Source organism: Paralichthys olivaceus, chromosome 7, assembly GCF_024713975.1.
Source record: "Paralichthys olivaceus isolate ysfri-2021 chromosome 7, ASM2471397v2, whole genome shotgun sequence".
NCBI lineage: Eukaryota > Metazoa > Chordata > Actinopteri > Pleuronectiformes > Paralichthyidae > Paralichthys > Paralichthys olivaceus.
The window spans coordinates 22178182-22200204 of record NC_091099.1 but is presented as its reverse complement, the minus strand read 5'-3'; the positions used below and the strand labels follow the sequence as shown (position 1 = coordinate 22200204).

Here is a 22023-nt window from a genome sequence, read left to right as displayed (position 1 = left end):
GTGTCATGTCTCTGTTTCATATCCTGAATCAAGCAAGTGAATGTCATAAAGGACAGCAAATATTGATCTTCCTCATGTGGTACACGGCAGCAGCCACGTCTCGAACGGGTCTTTGCTTCAGATAAGACGGCATCGGTGGAAAAGGTTAACTGAATTTTGTCAAAAGAGCAATAGATGAAGAGAATCTCATGCCTCCAGCTGTTTTCACCCCCAGCCCTGGCTTATATTGCAAAATTATATAACAAGTCAGATTTAAAGTGTCGCTGACTGAGAATAGGATTTAATGAGGACTGAAGACTCTACTCCTTCTGATAGCTAAAGTGTTATTCAGCTTAATAAAATATTTATAGCAAAATCAGACATTCATAAATATGTGATTGGTTATTGTTAAACAAAAGAAGTCTTGCCTACATGCTCTGTAGCATAGCAATTGCTTGCTGGACCTGGAAAAAATTAAATCACTTATACCTTCGAATGATATATTGAATTACTAAATCAATTATCGTGGTATTTTTTTAATGAAAGGTCAGGAATAATATCTTATTTTATTATTTATTATTATATTTTTGAGAGATTGCCCTGGTGCTCATATACCCTCCTCCCTGATTCCCTCCCCTGCAGGATTCCGCTCATTCTTCTCCCTACTCAGTTAAGTAAACATTGTAAAGGGGAAATAATTTTGCACTTGCAATGATACATTCTTAATAAAGTAATTTATTATTTTAAATGCCAGAAGAATACTCAAATATTTGTTTAAAAAATGTATATGTCTCTTGTATAGCTGTGGAGAAACCATATAACCAAGAGGACAACATAATACAACCGAGCGGTTGGGTTTCAGCTGTTCATTCTTACTTGTCAAAGGCCTTATTCAGTTTGATGTAATGGGGTATTGCCATAATCTCATTTACACTTTTATGTATCTGCAGTCAAGCTTGCTATATGGCTCATAACTTGAGAATCTGTAAATGACACCAGTACAGACAGATGGACAGTAAATATTTGGACTCAGAGGAAATAGAAACCAACGCGAAAATGACTTGTGGGTATATTGAATATGTATGTACAAATAAATCAGCATCTCCTATTCGCCTTTGTTCCAATACACAGGTGAATAAAGTGGTCTGAGTTAAAGTTCTGTAAAGCAAGTTTACACCTGTACGGCCAATTTAGAGCTCAGCCCGTGTGTCTTGGATTGTGGGTAGTGAAAAGGCACAGGTTGAGAGAGAGTGCGAATCACTGTTCTGCACAAGCTGACTCATGACTATAGGTCTTTGCACAGTGTCTTTGTCCTAAAGTGACCTGTCATCAAAGTTTTCTGAAAAGTCTGATTTGCTGCTTTTGCAATCCATTGAACATCCAGAGAGTTGTTTGAGCTTTTCTGGATCAATAAGTCACAGAAATTAGTTTTTTCTTCCTTTTAAAGTGTGGTATCAGTGCTGGTAACATATCAACAAAAGATTCAGCTATAATCGTTTCTCTCAGTAAAATCCTCTCTCCAACTCTCTCTCTCACTCTGTCTTCCTGCTCAACCCGAGTTTCACAAGACATGAGATTGAGACTTCCATTCAGCGAAATGTATAAAGCTCCCAGACACTCCCAGAAAAAAAAAGATTTAAGTATTTTCATTGGTGGGAGAAATATTGAGAGAAACACAGGTCTCTACTATTTACAAATTTAAAAACAGACTGTGGATGAGCATGAAGCAAAAATAAAAATCCGGAAGTAGAAACTGAAACTTATCATCACTCTTCTACTTTTAAGTTGGTTATAGGAAGAGTCATTGTCCTGCTATGTGAAGTACTTAAAACACAAATGAAGTCACTAAGCTTTTCATGGCCTTGATTAGTCAAGATTTTACAGGTTGAACGTTGTTTTATTAAATAGAATTATAGGGTGCTTGCTTAAGAATTATTGGTTTCAACAGGTACTTCTTTAAATACAACCCACTTCATCACACTTTACAGAGAATGTACCTGACACGCAGTATATTGGGGAGTTAATAGCTTTTTTTCATACTCATATTTGATATATTCCTGTGTCCATCATCTCCCTCACATTGTTCTTCTCATCATCCTTCTTCCAGAGTCCGAGCTGAACAATCAGCCCCAATCAAAAACAGAACAAACTGAAGAGAGCGAGCATCCATATTACAGCTGGATCTCTGTATGTGAGCAAAAACCTGCTATCTATAAATGCTGTTGTATCCAGGCAGCCTGAGCAGCCAAAATAAAAAGTCAATTCTAGTGCCAGCAGGTAGCTCTTTTACAGATATATATATATATTACACACTTTAGAGACATATATTGTTTTTTAGTTTTATTACTTGTGTGGTGTTTCATGTTGGATTCCAACATTCGAAAATTGCAGTTGAAGCACACTGGGTCTGAACCTCATTGCCTCCACTAAATTTGTTTGCCATATTGAATAATTTAGTTAATTATACTAGGCTTTTTGTGATATTTTATTGCTAAATTTGATTCCGAATTCTGCATCATTCCATAAGATAAATTGTCCTGATCGTGGGTGTAAGTCTGTTCATGTCCAGTAGGTGTACACATTCAGTGATTCCTGGAACAAAAAGGATGGAAGTGTTGGATATGATGCAATATGTGTGTTTATTGTTCTAACTGAAACTTTGTAACAAAAACAAGGAAGGAAACATAAACAATACAACACTGCAGTAAAGGTACCTCTGTGTTAGTTTGAATTATTAAGGGACAAACTGAGAAATGTTATTGTTTGATCAACTGCTTCATTGCACGTCAGTCTCCTCAAAGAGAACATAGATATTTAGATATACCTGCAACTTGATAATACTTGTGCCAAGCGGGTTACACTGTGATAGATATTAGAATACCTAGGAAGCCTAAACTTCTTTTTAAATTCTTACTCCCTATGTCCATTCTCCCCTGCTCAGCTGCTGGGAGACGTACTGACAGAAGCACACCCCTCCCTCCAGGTGACCAGTGGAGCTGGGCTGAGGAAAAGGAAAGTGTCGTTTACTGAGGCAGCAGGCGTAACCTGATGAGAAGAAGGTCATAGCTCTGTGAAACATGTCCTCAGCACCAACCTGCTCAGAAAATGTCTCTGCAAACTCATCTTTGCAACCATCTAGCAAAACATACACCAGGTAGATTTTTGAATTGGACCGACAGCCCATTAACAGCTTCTCTTCACAGAGGATTGTGTTTGCCTGACCCACAGCTTTCTGCATCTCCCTCACAATGTACTTCTCATCATCCTTCTTCCAGAGACTGAGCTGAATAATCAGACCCAATGGAACACAAAAGAAACTTAAGGTACCAACAATCCCTAATCCAGTAGGCATGATTGAATCTCTCGTATTAAGGAATTCTGCCATAAAGGCAAAATTACCTAGGAAGCCTAAAAACACCATTACACCAATGATGTACATCACTGCTCGTAGCCAGAGTGGGCGGAGCCACACTTTATTTTGAGAGACGCTGTTGATGATGCTTAAAGCTTCTCGGTACTTCTCTTGGTCTTCAATGATCAGACGCAGTTGGTCTGGCACCTCCATGTCACTGAACTGACCACAATCCCATTTATTGAGTCCCTCATCATTGGCAGCTATCAAAGGCTGCAGGGCCTTCCCATTGTAGATAGAGGGAGGCTGGAAGGGCATCACAGTGGAGCTTTGAAGCTGCTGGTTTGGGGTGCACAGCACCTTGAGCAGCTTATTCATTAAGTCAGGGTCGTTGGCCTCCAGGTAGGTGAGGTGGCAGAGGTGGAGAGGAACGGAGACTCCCGACTGCAGCAGCACTGGGACAATGGGCTTCCTCTCCAGACAGTCTCTGAACAGAGACATGTTGGCCTCCAGGAGACACCAGCGGCTCCTCACAAACTCTGGGCTGAGAACCAGCAGCACCTTCTGGCTCTCTTGGATGCACTGGGACATGTTCTCCAACACGGTGCGGCCGGGAGTGAAGTCGCGCTCGTGGTAGCAGACGTACAGCCCCCAGGACTCCAGCTGGCTGATGATGGAGTGGGTCCATTGGTAGTCAGAGCTGCTGTAGCTAATGAAGACATGGTAACTGTCCCCACCTCTCAGTGCAGGAGGAACATTGGAGAACAGTGAGACAGCAGACTGTGGCTGACTGTCTGCAGTCTCCAATGGACTCATTGGCTCCATTATCTATGGAAAACTAAAGTCAGGAGAAATTTTAAGTTAGAAATATAATGCAATGCATCTTTTGAAATATTTCTTATACCCATGTGTTTTTATATTAGTAACCCAGAGAGTAAAAAGAACTCATTTCAAGAAGCTCATTGATTATGCTGCTCAGCAATGAAGTTACTTCAAGTTTAATTGTGGTGTAAGTTACAGCTAAGTTTTATATTAAATATTGAATTGAAAGTAAGAGCTGTGTAAATGAAGAAGTCTGTTAAAGAATGCACTGTTGTGTCAAAGCTCTTTGTGCTTTGGATTTTGGTATAAACAGATTGTAAATATCATATGAAACTGAGAAATATCCAAATTATTAAGAAACAGATATAAATCAGAAACAAATGTCACGGTACAAACTTATGCTGTTAGTTCCTCATGTAACTCGACACAAAAGATTCTCAAATAGAGTTAAACTTCATGGCAAACGTGACTTTTGTCATTAAAATGATGTTTACAAATAACATAACATATTGAAGAACACAACACAGACAACAAATATGGTCATTTAATTTCAAGTAAATTAATACATATCACAATCTTTAAAGTATAATGTGATATCACCTGCTGCAGAATAAAAAGTACTCAAGCAATTCACTGTGGCTAAACATACAGTTAATGGCCTATAAATGCAAAAGGATATGTGGCGGTTATCCTGTAATCAAATAGGCTAAAGTGAAATTTTATTGAGAATTACAAAGACCAAAAAACACAAACAAATACGGAACTTTTATCACTGAAGCAAATTCATATCATAACTACACTGGGACATCGCAGCTTTCATGCCTCAACTGATTTTACTGAAACATGTAATGGAAAAAAAGTAAACAATACTTTCCCACAAGTCCTTTTCAAGAATAAAACTCTAAACACAATAAAATCACAGCCCACAGTAGAGAGTAAAGTACATTCATACCGATTGATGATACAGCGTTGAAGAGTAGTTGCACTGTGTGGATGAGAAATAAACAGATGGTAATCTCAGGAAGTGCAGAAAATCCAAACTTTGCCTCAGTTCTTCTTTCGGTGCAGTTTAAGTGACAGAATCAGTTCTACTGTGTCAAGGGCTACTTAAATAACTTAGGTCACTTCACCCGTAACAGCTCTCAGTGGCTCATCTGACTCCACTCACTCTGCATGTTGGCTGGTTGCAGGTGTATCAGGATTATGGGGGGAGTGTATGATAATTGGTGTGAAATAGCAATGAGATTTTTAGAGACAATTTACCTGACATATATTGGACAATTTATGCATGTTGATTTCTTTTTAAATTCTTACTCCCTATGTCCATTCTCCCCTGCTCAGCTGCTGGGAGACGTACTGACAGAAGCACACCCCTCCCTCCAGGTGACCAGTGGAGCTGGGCTGAGGAAAAGGAAAGTGTCGTTTACTGAGGCAGCAGGCGTAACCTGATGAGAAGAAGGTCATAGCTCTGTGAAACATGTCCTCAGCACCCTCCTGAACAGAAAATGTTTGTGCAAACTCATCTTTGCAACCATCTAGCGAAACATACACCAGGTAGATTTGTGAATTGGACCGACAGCCCATTAACAGCTTCTCTTCACAGAGGATTGTGTTTGCCTGACCCACAGCTTTCTGCATCTCCCTCACAATGTACTTCTCACCATCCTTCTTCCAGAGACCGAGCGGAACAATCATCCCAAATAGAGCAAAGTAGAAACTACAAACAGTGAGCACAAATAGTCTGAGATAATTGTGAAAATAATCAGCAATTATGAGGTTAATAATCATATATGTAGAAAGACCTGACATGAGGACAACAAACATTGCTATGAAAATTACAACTAGTGCTCTAAGCCAGAGTGGGCGGAGGTACACTTTATTTTGAGAGACGCTGTTGATGATCCTCAAAGCTTCTCGGTACTTCTCTTGGTCTTCAATGATCAGACGCAGTTGGTCTGGCACCTCCATGTCACTGAACTGACCACAATCCCATTTATTGAGTCCCTCATCATTGGCAGCTATCAAAGGCTGCAGGGCCTTCCCATTGTAGATAGAGGGAGGCTGGAAGGGCATCACAGTGGAGCTTTGAAGCTGCTGGTTTGGGGTGCACAGCACCTTGAGCAGCTTATTCATTAAGTCAGGGTCGTTGGCCTCCAGGTAGGTGAGGTGGCAGAGGTGGAGAGGAACGGAGACTCCCGACTGCAGCAGCACTGGGACAATGGGCTTCCTCTCCAGACAGTCTCTGAACAGAGACATGTTGGCCTCCAGGAGACACCAGCGGCTCCTCACAAACTCTGGGCTGAGAACCAGCAGCACCTTCTGGCTCTCTTGGATGCACTGGGACATGTTCTCCAACACGGTGCGGCCGGGAGTGAAGTCGCGCTCGTGGTAGCAGACGTACAGCCCCCAGGACTCCAGCTGGCTGATGATGGAGTGGGTCCATTGGTAGTCAGAGCTGCTGTAGCTAATGAAGACATGGTAACTGTCCCCACCTCTCAGTGCAGGAGGAACATTGGAGGACAGTGAGACAGCAGACTGTGGCTGACTGTTTGCAGCGTCCCGTGAACTCATTGGCTCCTTTATTGAAAGAGAAGACAGAGGTCAGAACATCATCAGCATCTACTATAAAACCCTGGATAGAATAGGCTACAGCTAATAAAAGGCATTTACTTTAAGTGTGTGTGAGGAAAATGGTGAAAAGGGCCCAGTGTCTCAGCAGTTAAGGTTAGTATGGATGAAAGATTTAAATTAAAATTATAATTTTAGGGGTTGGATATAACATCATGAACACATGTAAATCCTAATCTGTGTCTGAGGGTGTTTATTCAAAATAATAGTAATTTTCACTGCAGTGTTATTGTACTGCATCACCTTATATGGTCAGGTATTTCTTTGAGCTTTTGTGCCAAATAGAATCACAAATTTGCTTTAGATTAATTGCATTATGTATTTCAAACACATTCCGGTCACTGTCTTCTAAATATGCACATCTTTTAGAAATAGGACAAGTAGCAATTAATTTCAATATATCTATACTCCACCGCCAATTGAGGCCACAACAATATAAACAAATTTAAGAAATATACTGTATACAGGAACAACCTCTCAGTGAAACAAAGGACCATAAACTGCATCCTACGAAAATGTACTTTGATCCAGACCTCTCTAAAACAGTGTCAGCAAAAGTAAATATCAGAAATCAGATAAGCTTTTAGTCAATTCTTTGATATAAATGATTGTCCTTCAGTTGTTTTAGCGAAAGCCATTCGTTTCAAAAAGGTAAGCTCAAATTACATTCATACCTTTAGATAAAAAACATTCACCAGAGCAGCAATGATTTGCCAGCAGCAACACAAGGAAGTAGGAACAGAGCACTGCTGGGAGTTCTGTTAAAGGCATACTGCTCATTATATTGTCTTTGCCCAATGGCTTCATAACATGAGTGATACCAATACAATGACTGCGCCTTTAATGACAACAATTTTAAAGTTAAGCAACCTTCACGTCACCTTGCATGTTTCAGCCTGTTTGGCAGGTTTGTGTGCTTCAACATGCAGTCTGTCTGGGGAAAAGGGAAATGTAATTCACCTGCACTCAGCCAAGCCATGGGACCGACAACCAGCGAGAAAAACCACTCACAGTCCTTCTCTAACAACACTGCTGATCAAGTTGTAAAATTGAACTTGTCCACTGGTCAAAGAAAACACTAACACCCTGTAACACGGGGCTTTTGTCTGTAGTGGAAATTGATACAATCAGCATTCACTCCAGTGTCAAATTACTCTACAGACAGGTTTTTTTCGGCTACAGCACCACTCAGCAGTGATGGAAAAGAGAAACTCATGTGAACACACTAATTTGGTGCCTCGGTTTAATAATAATAATAACAGAAAGACAAACTCCTCTACTAGCAATGGGAGAAGAGTTGATCGCCTCTTGGAAATGAGTTTTCACACATAAAAAAATAAATCATGGGTCCCCTCTTATTTTGTTGTAAAAGAGCTATAGGTAAGGAGAGAATTGGGATCCTCAGAGTTTAATTGCATTGTAAAGAATTTTCATAAGAAATGTTAAATATTTAAAGAAACATCATACAGGAAACAAAACTACTTATCTTTGCTGCTTTAGAGGCTGTATAAAAATTGCTGAGGTTGAATGTGGGGCTGAATGTCATATTTCCCCAAAATAATAATCAACCTCTCTCCTAACTGTGCCTGGTTTATGAAGGCCATTTTTGAACCCTTTAAAATATTTCAGAATCTAAATAATACAAGTTGATAGTATATGTACTTGATAAATACATTTTGGCAGCATTTTAAATTGACTAAATGCTCATGGCCCCTGTTTCTGTTTTATATGAGGTCATAGTTGAATGACAGTATTATATATATATATATATATATATATATATATATATATATATATATATATATATATATATATATATATATATAAGAAGGCCCCTACAGGAGAGGGTGAATTATGGTTTTTATTTTTTTTTTTCTGCAGCTGCAGACAATATACAGCAGCTGCAGAAAAAAACAACATTATATATATAGATATATATATCTATATATATATATAAATATTGCCTGTCTCTGCCAGATACCCAGGGCCATTTTAATATTTGATGTCGATACTGACCGGAATCTCATTCATTAAAACCACTCTCCTATCCCATCTGACATTAAAGAACAATTTAGAACAGAGGAAATAAAACTGCCATCTCTCCTCTGACAAAGGAAGCCCTTCAAATAATAAATCATATTTCTGTTCAGTTTCAGTGTTTACACACACAGACCAGTGACCACTGCTAATCTTTTGGGAACAGACCGCCTCAGGGTGAAGAGGAAAGTAGCTCTAACGATGTAATGTAGCTGTTATCTACAACCAGCATCAGGAGCACTGAGCTGAGAGGATGCTGAACCCTTTACACCTTTCGCTTCACCCAAACACAGTGTAGAGCACCAACACCTCTAAAGGGTCACAGAATAAGAACCAATTCATTCACTGTGTCTGGTTGGCACACATAGATGTATGTTGACATCACAACTAACATACCGACACATACGTACAGAAGACACCCTCAGTGGAGGAGGGTAGTGCAGGATATATGCATGCATCCTGTAAAAAACTACGCAACAACTACGTTTGCAGGCAAAGAGAGACAGATGAGAATCTGTAATGTGATGAAATCTGATAAGGATGAATATAAAAAGAAGAAAATAAAAATGTGAGGTATGCACATGTTTTCACAGATGTTGAAGTGTGACATTATGTGTAAATGTATGTATGTTTTAGGTGCTTTTTGGGCTTTTTCTGAAAGGATGGGGGGTTGACATGCAGCAAAGGGCCAGAGTCGAACGACACTGAAGAGACCCAAAGCCTCGGTAACGATCTCATATTTTTAAAACCACTTAACATTTTAGGTGGGGTAGGTGATTTTAGTCATATTCACAGTAGAGCTCCAAATGCTAAGTGCAACACAGACAGTTAACACATTGTAGGTTACAAAATAACACACACTTAACTTCAGAGGTGGGTTCTATTGATTTATTTTTGCTTATATTTGGTTAGTATTAGTTAAAATATCAATAGTCATTCCAGAGAATAGCTCACCCCACCTTTATGTCAGCTTTGGCTGAGATTGCATCAGTTGTAAATAAAAATCTACACTCGAAAGACTTTATGCCTGCTGTTCCGTCACTTGGATGTTTAAACTTCCGTGTGCAGAATAATGTATGTTCAGACTTTGACAATCAGCCGCAAAAGATTCTATAGTGTCAAATACATTTTATTCATAAAGGCTTGTGCTCACCTTGTGTGATTTTTAAGACTCATTTATGACGTAAATTATGTATAGGGAAACGGAGCCTTCGGTACTCTGCATTCCTTTAATCAGTATTTGTTTTCTGAAAGATTACAGATATGGAAGAAACAGAAAAAATGGAGCAGTACCATCAAAAATCCTGGGGGCCTGTGTAAACAACAACCCCTGGACAACAAAGAAGAAATTACAAGTTTGGCTGAACCTTTTCAAGAGACATTGCAAGTTGGTAAAAAAATGTTACCTCATCCAGGCACAGGGACAAATGGCTGCATTTGCCTCTTTCTTACGATGCACATGTCAGAACCTCCTCCACCATCCCCATGGTTGTAGTTGTCAGAAAATATATTTATCCTGCCTTTAGTATATAACATAATACCATGACATCACAATCGTGATGTGGCAACCGTAATATATTCATTAGAAATTAATTTACCTTTTTTTGTAAAATCAGGGAGAAGTGGATAGCTTTTTTTTAGTTTAAAGCCAACTCAACCTTTTTAAAATGAAATTCCACTTCATAAAACATTACTCAAAGCTGAGTCTGGAGGGGATTTTCCCTTAAATATTACTTATAAGCCATTAACCATGCAAATTATAGACCTACAAGTCAGTAAAATCCCTCACCACTCACACAGATTGTTACACCTCACCTTTTTGCAGAGAATCTAGACCAAACTCCATTTAGCCAGTTATTAATAATTAGCACAGAAAAGTTTATGTGCCATGTCTACATAAATCCCAACTCATACTTTTTTTAAGCAATCCTTTTGCAAACACTTCCACAGCCTAATAATCTTTGCTTAAGCAAAATATTCCGTTCAGGTCCCTCAATGCATTAAACTTTACTCATGCACTTTATTTTATCTTCGCTGTGACAAAGCTATTAGACTACTTCTGACAGTTTTAAGACAGGTAGATAGGTAAATCAGAACATTTTGACAGTGGAACATTGTGTGTTTAGTTTTAGGTACTATATTTTACTGTGACTGACTGGGACAATGAGAAATGGAGTTTGTCCAAACTTCTCTTACATCAACTTACTGAACATAAATTTGCTATAAAGTTTGCTGTAGTATTGTTTTTGTTTATGTGCCAACTGAGGCACAATTGTCTTCTCCTGCCATGGCAGACATTTGTGACGTGGTTCACCAATCGTCATGATTAAAAGAGTACTATTATAATAAATTTTTTATATATCTGTTCATATAATCACGGATCATGTGTATTTGTACTATACGTGTTTGTGCATGCGAGCATTGACACGTCTCTACACCTCGTTGGAAGATATCAGCGGACATTTAGGCTAAAAACATTGTGTAAATGATCTTGTTTAGAGTCGAATTTGAATGTCAGGGCTTGCTGACATTTGGATGACACCACACGAGCAGTATGGAGGCATGGTATGTTTTTAATGTTGTTTTATTACGTCTGAAGAATCCATCACCATTGACTTCAATTGTATTGGATTCTGCTGTAACAAAGTTCACCCCTGAGACTCCAGAAGTGTTTTGTGGTCCCAAACACTCCCCCCTCTATCGACATGGTGGTGGGTAGACCATGATAGAATTTTCGTTTCAGAGTGAATTATCCCTTTAACTGCAGCTCCTCTTCTCAGCCTCTGTCTGAAAGACTTGGTTTAAGCTCCTGTCTCTTTAAGCCCCTCCTCCCGATAAACTTCTGCTGTGATTGACCAGCTGGCCCACTTTGTAGTGATTGGTCAACCGCGGTCAGTGCATGTCGGAAATGTGGCCGCCTTTCTATCATTACCTGGCTTTGTTAGGTGTCAGACTAGTCCTTAGGCTTGCATTATGCAAATGTCGGGCATAAGGGGCATGACATCATGATTACCCAGAAGTATTTGCTGGACTATTGATGAGGTGTTTCAGGAGCTTCATGAGCAGTGTTGTCTGTTCTACCTCAAACTTTGGGGTTTTTAACTTTGCCAACTTTAAACATACACAAAAAAGGTATATGATAAACCAGAGGGCCTTGAAAAAGAAAGAGGTTGCAATGCTCAGATGTATGCAGGCGTCTACCTGCCAGGCATTCACATTGAGGTCACAATATTCGGTTGAAAGCTGCATGCTTTCATTGTTTGCGCAGTGTCTATTTTTTTACAGTCATAAAAGTAGATGAAGTGATAGTACTTTGTTTAATACGCAAACAGATTACAAATAGGTTTCACCCGACACAGTCGTTAGAAATACACACTGTGTGTACATTTGATTATCAGATTGTATTATCGTATCAAATCCCTCAACAAACACACTGAAATCACAGCTAATATTCAACTTTTGTATCAACGCACAGTCAGTTGCTTGACACAGTTTATTCAAGGACGTTTATTTATTGAATGGATTATAGAATGAGGAGGATTAAATGGCCCAGGTGAATGGAAGGAATGCTGCAGTGAATCTATATGCAGTGATATAAATAGAGGCACATGAAATAAGGTTTTTTTATATGAAGAAGATAATCTGAGGGCAGCAAAGGAGAAGACTGAGGGATATTTATCTTGTCACAGCATGTCTGGATCTGTGCACACAGAGATGTACCTCATTTCTATCAGCTTAGAGAAATGGATGTGAATTTAATTTCATGTCATCCACAGTAAACTGTCTGACTAAAATTATATATAAAAGTTTACAGCCAAAATGTGCTGTGTATATGAAATAGATGTTTCTTTTATGGCTACGCATGCACAAATTAAAAGAGCCAGGACCACAGGTCTATAGATTCCTTAAGTTTAATGTTCCTTCATATGTGCCCATTTCCTTGGTCTCTGCTAAAGCAATTATACAGATTTTTTCCTTATAGTTTCATAGAGTTGTGCCTTAGAGCTGCAATGATTTTTTTTAAATATTAGGAGAGGAAAAAATGACTACTAGTAATGTAATGCATTGATATATTGTGAAGAGCATTGCTCATAGTGACAAACCTCCACCTCCAAGTAGTCACCAAAATTATATAGGAGCACTTAAGAGTCTTTCAATTTATAGTTTTGGTTTTGTGGTGCAAAACTTTTAATTCCCAGTTACTGCTCTCATTGTTTAATCCAGGCTACAGTCGACTGAAAACTACTGAAGCTAAACAAAAAAGTAACAAGAAATACATACTCGATTTAAGGTAGGGTTGGTAATTTGTCTCTGAAAACCAAGGACAAATTAGTTCTGACTGGCCCCGCATTGGGAACTCCCACACAGTTGTTGGAAGGGTCCCAAGTCCAGGCCCCATCTCTTTACCGAGTGTAATGGAAACTGGTTTAGTAGTTATTTTGTAATACTGCTGACAAATAAACCAGCAAGCAAACCAACAGCAACATCAATGTTGTACTTTCATGTCCTGAGAAACATCTTCAAATAAACGTTAAAATCACTGCAAGATAAGGTCCAGTGTGTAAGATTTGGGTGAAAGGGAGCTACTGACTGAAATTGAGTGATTAAGTTTTCACTAGTGTGTTTCATCTAAATTGTATGAATTGTTGTTTTCTTTACCATAGAATAGGCCCTTTAAATTTAAATACTTTATATTGACATCGAGGGGACCCTCTCTACGGAAATGTTTTTTACAGTTGTTCAAACTCTACAAACTAAACACCTTTTGAGGTTTTATGACAACTGAAGGCTATTACAGGTTCATGTTTGGAAGGGGAGGGTGAGGTGAGGGGGTATTCAGCTGCAACATGCAGCTGAATACCCCCTCACCACTAGATATCAGTAAATCTTACACACTATACCTTTAAGTATGATTAATTAACCAAAAGAAGCCGATTTTTCATATTTTAATGCTGAGAATCTGTGATGTTGTGTGAAATTTCTCTAACTTGGAGATTGACACAAACCAAATGATCCTCAGACTCAGGAGGAATAGAGAAGCAGGGAACATGTTTCAGCCAGTAGTTTAAAAGTCATTAAAGATAAAGTGTGTGATTGTCTCCTGATTCCGCTGGTCAAACACAGACAGGAGTGCACAAACATTCATAAGTAAAAATAATGCAAAGTAATTGACTTGTATCCTACTAAGAATGATAAAACCAAAGCTGCTTCCATCTGTGATGTAACAGTGGAAGCCGGACATTACAATATAAAACATTATGTACACTTCTGCCTTGTGTTTATTCAGTGTTCCCATTTTCTCCATAGGCGTGTATCCTGTGCAAATACATTATGTTAATCAGTGAGTACACAGAGAGGGGGATTGCATAATTTGCAATTATGCAACTGCAGCACAGCTATGTGTCCAAACACTTCATGAAGTCATATCTTATAGCACAAATACTGGGTGTGCTCTGCGCACTTTTTTCCATCACAAAAGAATCAAGGAGGACCCTGACATTTAAAAATCAAAATTGAAGGCCACGTTATTTTACACAGTGCAGCATGTACAGTAAATTAGTTGAATTTGAATATGTCAGCATTTGCATAAATGAACCAATCTCATTATATTGTTGACTTGTTTTAACCTTCATTTGTCTTCTCTGTTGTTCTGTGTAACCATCAACTTTCTATTTTCCTTCTATTTCTTAAAATATAAAGTTTACAAAAATACTTTGTTTTTTAATAATCCAGTTATAGAGTTATAGAGGATTGTACAGCCTGAAGCGTACAAAGTATGTATTAGTATTGTATTGCATTATTTATTTTGTTTCTCTACAAAACAGCATTTCCTGCAATGTCAGAATGATACATAACTAAAATCAACACTTCGCTGTTTCATGCCCCTGCCGACCAGGGAAGTTACAGTTTACATCCATGTCTCCATTGATGGAATTTAATGATAGTTGTTAAGTGCGTTTTATCTTATCTTATCTCAGCTTATCTTATCTTATCTTGTTTATTGAATTCAGCTAAACCAATGAGTTTGTGGTGGAAGAACATCCTCTCTGCTTTTCATCCATGAAGATGAGGTTGAGCTCCTGCAAGTCGAATAATGAAATACTTTAAAATGTCCTCACTTCATTACCATATCATGTTTAGACATTTGTGTGAAATTTTGTCATAAATAACCTCCTTCACGGAGGACATGAGGTCTGCCTTTGTTTGTTTGTTAGGAAAACACAGAAACTACTTAATAACTTACTAACTTCAGACTAAAAATAAAAACTCTGGATCTAGTGGTTTCTGATGTGGTTTCAAAAGGGGACTGTTGGAGCTTGGTGGACACATGCACAACTGCACAATGGACAACTGCCATTCTATTTACAGCCTGTAGTTTATGCCCAGTCCACAGTGAGTTACAGTGATTATGTTGAATATATTTTATGTGCCATACAGAGAGTGTGGCGACATCTAGCTCGGGAACACACCATGACGAGCAAACTCAAGAGAAGTACAAGTGTAAGAATGACATCATGTCTCTCTGGATTCCCGGTTGGAAACCCCCTTATCGACCACATCCATCTGATCTTGTGTTTAAATCCCCTGAAATGTGTTGGCATAACAAGTGAAGTGTTTGTATTCAAGTGTTTAACTATGAGTACCTGTGCTTACTCATGTGATGAGACCCAACAGCCTCTAACATTTCAGATATGTAAACTGAACCAGGGTGTTACTGTCGGTGCATTCAAACATTTCTAATGTGTTGAATGGTAACAGGGCATGTGAGAATGTGAACTATGAATTTGTCTTGACTCTCTCTCTCTCTCTCAATATATATATATATATATATAATATAAATTCCTCTGGGGTCCCTGTTTTTCTGCCCATACAATACATTCTGCCAATATCTGGTTAGTTGTGGTTAAGGGACCCCACTCTATTTATTGGCTCTGACAAGTTCATATGATATCACAAATGTCCCACACATATTTGTCCCTCTTGGTTCTCAGCTCTTGCAGTCAAAAATATAAGTGGAACCAAATGGCTTCAACCACAAATGGGGATGGAGGGACAATACTCAAGGGTGAAATAGAAAACCTCAGTTCACTCAGGAACTAGTTGTCTTTATTAACGTATGATGTACATTAGTGGGAATATTTGAAATTCCTGGAAATCATGAACTGTAATCGTAGAATAACGCACACATGCTCATGTTTAAAATGTTTTCCCATGTGACTGATTTGCAGGTCTTTAAAGATCAGGTGCTTTTTCATTCAAGGTCTACATTACATGAAGACAGCACTGAGTAAGCTACTCCTTCAGATTAGATGTTTGTGTGAGTGTAGACTATGTACAGCATTTTTAGGTGTGATGTGAACATTCCTCTTCATATGCGTGTGTGTTTATTTGTGTTGGCCTGTGCTGCAGTGTTTGTGAGGACCATAATCTTGAAGGCGTTTCTATATTTTGAGGACCTCATTAAGAAACAGTTTGACAAGGATAGGACATAGACATAAATCTACGTGTGTGTGTGTGTGTGTGTGTGTGTGTGTGTGTGTGTGTGTGTGTGTTCTACTAAGTGACAAGACGGTGGTTTTCAGTCTAGTTTCCTTGATGTCATGCCAAAAAAATATCATGCTGCACAGAAATGTATACATGTTAAAGGGCAGCTGTGGAAATGTAATGCTATACAGCTAAATGCTCAGTGGTGTGTTTTACACACTGAGAGGATAAGACAGGTTCAAATGTATTGTTACCTTAAAAGGTAGAGGGAGTCTTTCCGCTGACTTGCCTCCACTGTTATCATCTCTCACACATGAGGAGAAAAAAGGAAGCTGCATGTGACCTTTTCAAGAAATTGTTTTTCTTCAACAGTTTTTTTTCTCATATCCAGCAAGTGTTAATCATCAAGGCAGAACACAACAGAGCTGAGGAGGCCCCATGAGAATAGACAACCTTTGTCAGAATCCAGTAACCTTGTAAATCCTATCATGTTTTTTTAATCATTATTTTTAAAATGTAGTCTTTGCTCCTCCACACATCTGCTTGCATACGCCAGGTTTTTGATAGCATCTCATTTGCTATCATTAAAGTGGTAATACTTCAGCTCATGCATTCACCAAACAACCCAGATGAGAAGAGGCACAGGCAGATCTGTATCTTTCAATGAGTGCTGGTCCTGTAACTGATCCAATCTCTTTTCATTATGCTTCTAATATGAGGCCTGAGACAAGTTTGTCTTAACACATTAATTTCATGATTGTCACAAATCTCACTGGCTTTCCAAGTGTCTTCTACGTGTGTGGTTCCTCTTTTCCATCACAAGATAATTGTATTCTGTCTGTTTTTTTCAGATTTGTGCAATCACAATAATGTCAACTGATTCTCTTGTTCAGGGTTCATAGTAAGTCGGGCTTCTGTGGACAGAGTCCAGCTGAGGGTCTATACTTCCCATGGCTAAATTACTGCAGATCACTTTTAGAATTTTAGAAAGAAATCTGCTACTAGCATTACCATAAGACAAGCAAACACCCATTCCAAACAGGCAGGTTAAGTATGGAAACCGCACTAGTTTTACGTAAGGTGAAAAGGTAAAAGATTACTGAGCCGGGGTTTCAATAAGGAACCGCGAAAAAGTACAGATTCGGGATCAGTTTTAAGAATTCACAAAAAGCTTTTATGATGTTGACTTACTCGTGCGTAAATGAAATCGAAGAATTGATTTGACTATTAAACTACTGCATGATTTGGAGAAAGGCTTTCGCAAATAGTCAATTAATCAGACTCGCTTTCAGACATCAGAAAGCTGCCACACTCCTGAAGTGTCCATGAGCAAGAAATTAAATATCTTTCAGCTTCAGGGACTCCTCTGTGTGGCTCACCTTAATCCAGAGATGTAGCTTCTAATTAAACTGAACCCTTAATTCAGAGAAACATGTCTTGATGTTTGTTTGTAATACAACTTTTGACAGTGCTCTTAAGTACTAACATGTGTAAACCCAAAATAAAATCCTTTGACGAGGCATGAAGCAATCTATAACTTACACCGACCCCCGGGTTGCAAAAAACCACAGGTGTCTGGCACAGCATGTGTTCAAGTCAGATTGTCACAGTACTGAAGAGAGAGGCTGAAATATTGTACAGCAGAGACCAGAAAGATAATCAGAAATATCTGGTGATATTTCTCAATACAAGATACATCTTGAGCACACACGCATGACCCAAGTTACTTCTACAGAGAAGTCTCAGCAGTGCTTCATTGTTACTGATCATAGACAAACGTTCACCCATGCATCTTGTAAACTCCTGGGACAAGTGTAATTCATTGCAGCTTGCGTCTTACATGTTCAGATAAGCACTTTTTGGGGAGACCCTAAATGCTTAGGCTGAACACCACATGACCACTCATGTGGACTCCTGCTTACATCCCCTTATCCCCTTGCATTAACTGTTCGTCTCAGCTGCCCCAGTCCTACAAATGAATAAGATGCCTCCAAAAATACATATTGAATTTCATTCCCTGCTTAAAATAATCATCGGAAAATCTTCCCGGGTATATTTTTGGCAAGCCACTGTAAAATGCGATCATAATTCAGGCTTTCTTTGACTGATGCAGCCTGCTCGATTCTCATGGAACATCAGCAGGCACAGTGGGATCATATCTGCTGACAAACTGCTGACAGATGAGATGCTTCATCAAAACCAGATTTTTCATTCAGAAAGTAAGAATTTAGCTCTGTCATCAATCTTCATTCAAGTTCTGTTATTTACCATCAGCAAAAGTACCACAAATGAGGTAAGTTAGTAATGTTTGCTCTTTAAAATTGTCGAGACATATTAAATTTAAACTTCCTGCAGTTTTAATACATTTTATGGCTGTACCGTATAGTGAGTCAAATGTAATTTTGCGGTTCGATTTGCAGCAATTTCTTTCTTTTAAACTACCAAAAATACTTTATTTAAAAACCAGATTTTTTAAACTGGATTTGGCAGGACTATCAGGGTGACAGCATCATCTGAGAATGTGCCTTGGGCTTTAGTGTTCTGTCTAAAAGCCAAGCCAGACCCGAATCCACCAGCATTCTGTTTTTTGTGTCTGATCCCTACTAAAGCTCAATGTTATCCCTGATTGCAGGCAAGTGTAGCATAAAAAATCAGGAGATAGCACAGCCCAAACGTAACAGAACTGTTAAAAAAAAAAAATTGCAGACCTTTAGCCACACTCTACAACATTCATGAAACAATGATAACAATGGATTTGAAATGTGCAAGTTTTTACAGACTCTAGAAAATGATAGAAATTCATTGGCTGTCAGCTTTTTAATTTATCTGCATTCATATGTAGATAGTTGTTAATAGAGATGATCCAAGATGTCTTGAATCGGATATCAGCTGTACACTGGAAGCCCCAAAATATTGACCGTTGCCCCCAGAGGCTAATAAGACAAGAGCCAACGAACTCAGAGATTGCTAGAAATCACACAAAAGCCCAAGACTACATTGATTCAGTTGCTGTGAGCTGTAAATTTTTGCTACTTCTGAGGTGAAGGCAGAAGTGATGTGAGATAATGTTAGGAGCTTGATCAGGTGAGACTTCTTTTCCTCCAGGCAGCTGCCTCCGTCTTATCCAGACTCACCCTGGATTCAAGTCCACAGCTGCGTACCCGTCATGTCACGGTCATCCTCACCAAGCAAACAGGAGGACCTGAGGTAGTGGAATGATTTTACCCTGGAGAGCAGCGTGAAGGCGAGGAGTGCTCACTGTGTAATGCTACGGACCAAAGTGTCTCCAGATGTCCTCTCTAAACTTCACATCAATCAACAGAGGCTGTGAAAAATATATATTTATACCTGCATCAATTATTTGATTATGGTGGGGTGTGAGACATTTGTCCAAAGGTCATTTTCGGGTTATGTGTAAAAACAAAAATATCTTTTCATTCTATGGCCTGTGACAATTTGAATTAATATTTTAAGTTATTTTATGAACTGTAGCTAATGAAAGTATCATCTATCCAACTCTCCCTCCCAATGAACTACATATTATTTGAACTCTGTATGATACAGGTTTATACACACATTAGAGGTGGAGACCATTTTCAAAAATCTAATGATTGATTTCCAATAACAACACCCAGAACATTCACCTTGTATGTGGCTCGACAGACAATCCGTGGTGCACTTCTGTTATTGTCAGGTGAAAGGTCTGGCCAAGTGGAAACGTGACTCAGATGATGAAATGGACACCAACCTGGCATGCCAACCTCTGCCCCCATAATCCCTCTTAATCCCAGCCTCCTCGGGTCAAGCATCACTCCAAACGAGCTGTGGAGGAGACAGAAGCTGTCTTCGGTGCAATGTGGCTACAGGGAGTGTGTGCAGGGAGCAGATTAGCTTATAAATTCCTCTCATTAGAAGGATTTTATGCCAATCACCTTCCCGTGTCTACCACAAGGGTGTTAATTTTCTGATGTATTGGTATTGCTCAACATAGTTTGACACTGGAAACACGCAGAGGTCATGTAGAGAGGCCAAGGGAAAAGAATAGGCAAGTTTGGCACTGGATTGGTATAAATTGATCAGCACATTGACATGATGTGAGTTACCTGACTCGCTGTTTCAAATACAGAGATCAGCCGTACACCGAATCACTAAAGCATGTGCGTGGTATCATACTTTCAAAATTAAATGTATGTTCAGATGTTCCTGTCTTTTTCTTTCTCCCCTCTCTCAATAAGTTGTACACCGATACCAAAAGATGGGAGTATTTTTTCAATGACAGATGCAATAAACCTCCTTGCAGAGTTTCTGGTATCATTCTCTGATTTACAGCATTCAGCAATGTTCTGCAAGAACTAAAACAATCATATGTTATATTTGTCTGTTTGCCAGTTCGACCTCTTTATCCCACTTGGCCATGATCTGCAGCGATAGATGATGGAACTATCTCCTTTTGAAAAAGCCTCGTCAGCAGTCCAATGTGATCATTAATGACTAAAATACTAAATTACTAAAATATATACAATATTTTTGAGCCCACCCCTTCAATAAAATTATCTTTTGATGGTATAAGATTAGATTTACAAAGTACTTTTAAATTACTGAGTAACTGTATACTAATACAATTTACTTTAGCATTTTAGAGCCTAATATTTATTCGTAACATCATAAACTAAACTAATTTATACAAATCACACAGTGTGATATTAAATAGGTACAGGTAAAGTTACCAACTGTAATCCAACTGAGATCTTAAGTTACCGAATTGTAAACTATGGATTTTAAACAAAAAAAAGCAGTCACCATGTGTGTTAACCTGCTGAAGATTAGACTGGAGACTAGACACTCCAAAAACAACGCAAAGTGAACATGGCTGGAATACAGATGTGGTAAATCATTACCAAGGAGGACATCAAGAATCTGTTGATCTCTGTGAACTCAGATAGCAGGAAATGTTCTTACTTTTTACTCCTCATTAATAGATTTTATTTTGACTGTCAAAGGGCAAGGTCATGGTGACCTTTGGCCACCATATCTATCACATTTAATTTAGAGTACAAGTGGTAACTGATCAAAAGTAGAAGAAATTCACATTCAAGAGGCCAAAAACATGTTTTGTGAGGCCTTGCCCTGTGACCATCAAAATCAAATCTATAAACCCGGGAGTGCAAGCCAATATGAGTGCTAAATTATTGCCTTGACATGTTCCTGAGATACCGTGTTCTCATGGCAAAACAGATGCTTTGAGAAGTCACAGTGACCTGGACCTTTGACCACTAAATTCTATTCAGGTCATCAATGAGTGATTGTGCTAAATGTTCTCTAAGGGCAATCCATATATATATTTACAGGAACATTGCCGTGACACTGACCCTTTGACCTCCGGGCACCAAAATCGAATCATCTTTGAGTCCAAGGGAATTCTTTACCAATCAGCATTAGGATGTTCAACTTCACACAAATGATGTGTGTACATGCAGTACTCACTTTAGGGGATGTGGGGTATGGCTGAGAGGTGGTAGAATGGTGGTGGAATTTGCAGGTTATCAAGGGGGCAGCATTTTTTGTCATTTTGGTTTAATTGGGATGGCATCCATCCTCATTCCCTTAAAGATCATCTACACACAAAAGTTGTGTTGTGTAAATCTATTTCACATAGATAAACAAAAATAAGACCTATTTTGTTTGCCCAAACTCATGATTATAACCAGGGGAATGATCAT

General features: G+C 38.8%; 2 protein-coding genes across 2 annotated transcripts; both read right to left on the bottom strand.

Annotated features, from left to right (window-relative positions):
- Window positions 1-1855: 1855 nt before the first annotated feature.
- LOC138410862 (uncharacterized) lies at window positions 1856-5227 on the bottom strand. The gene is made up of 2 exons (XM_069528824.1): window positions 5106-5227; window positions 1856-4169 (listed from the first exon to the last, which is right to left on the bottom strand). Exon 2 carries the CDS (start codon window positions 4154-4156, stop codon window positions 2897-2899), a length of 1260 nt encoding a protein of 419 aa, XP_069384925.1. The 5' UTR covers window positions 4157-4169; window positions 5106-5227; the 3' UTR covers window positions 1856-2896.
- LOC138410863 (uncharacterized) lies at window positions 4680-7576 on the bottom strand. Its single transcript, XM_069528825.1, has 2 exons — window positions 7456-7576; window positions 4680-6730 (listed from the first exon to the last, which is right to left on the bottom strand). The coding sequence occupies exon 2, from the start codon at window positions 6722-6724 to the stop codon at window positions 5471-5473; it is 1254 nt and encodes a 417-aa protein (XP_069384926.1). The 5' UTR covers window positions 6725-6730; window positions 7456-7576; the 3' UTR covers window positions 4680-5470.
- Window positions 7577-22023: the final 14447 nt, after the last annotated feature.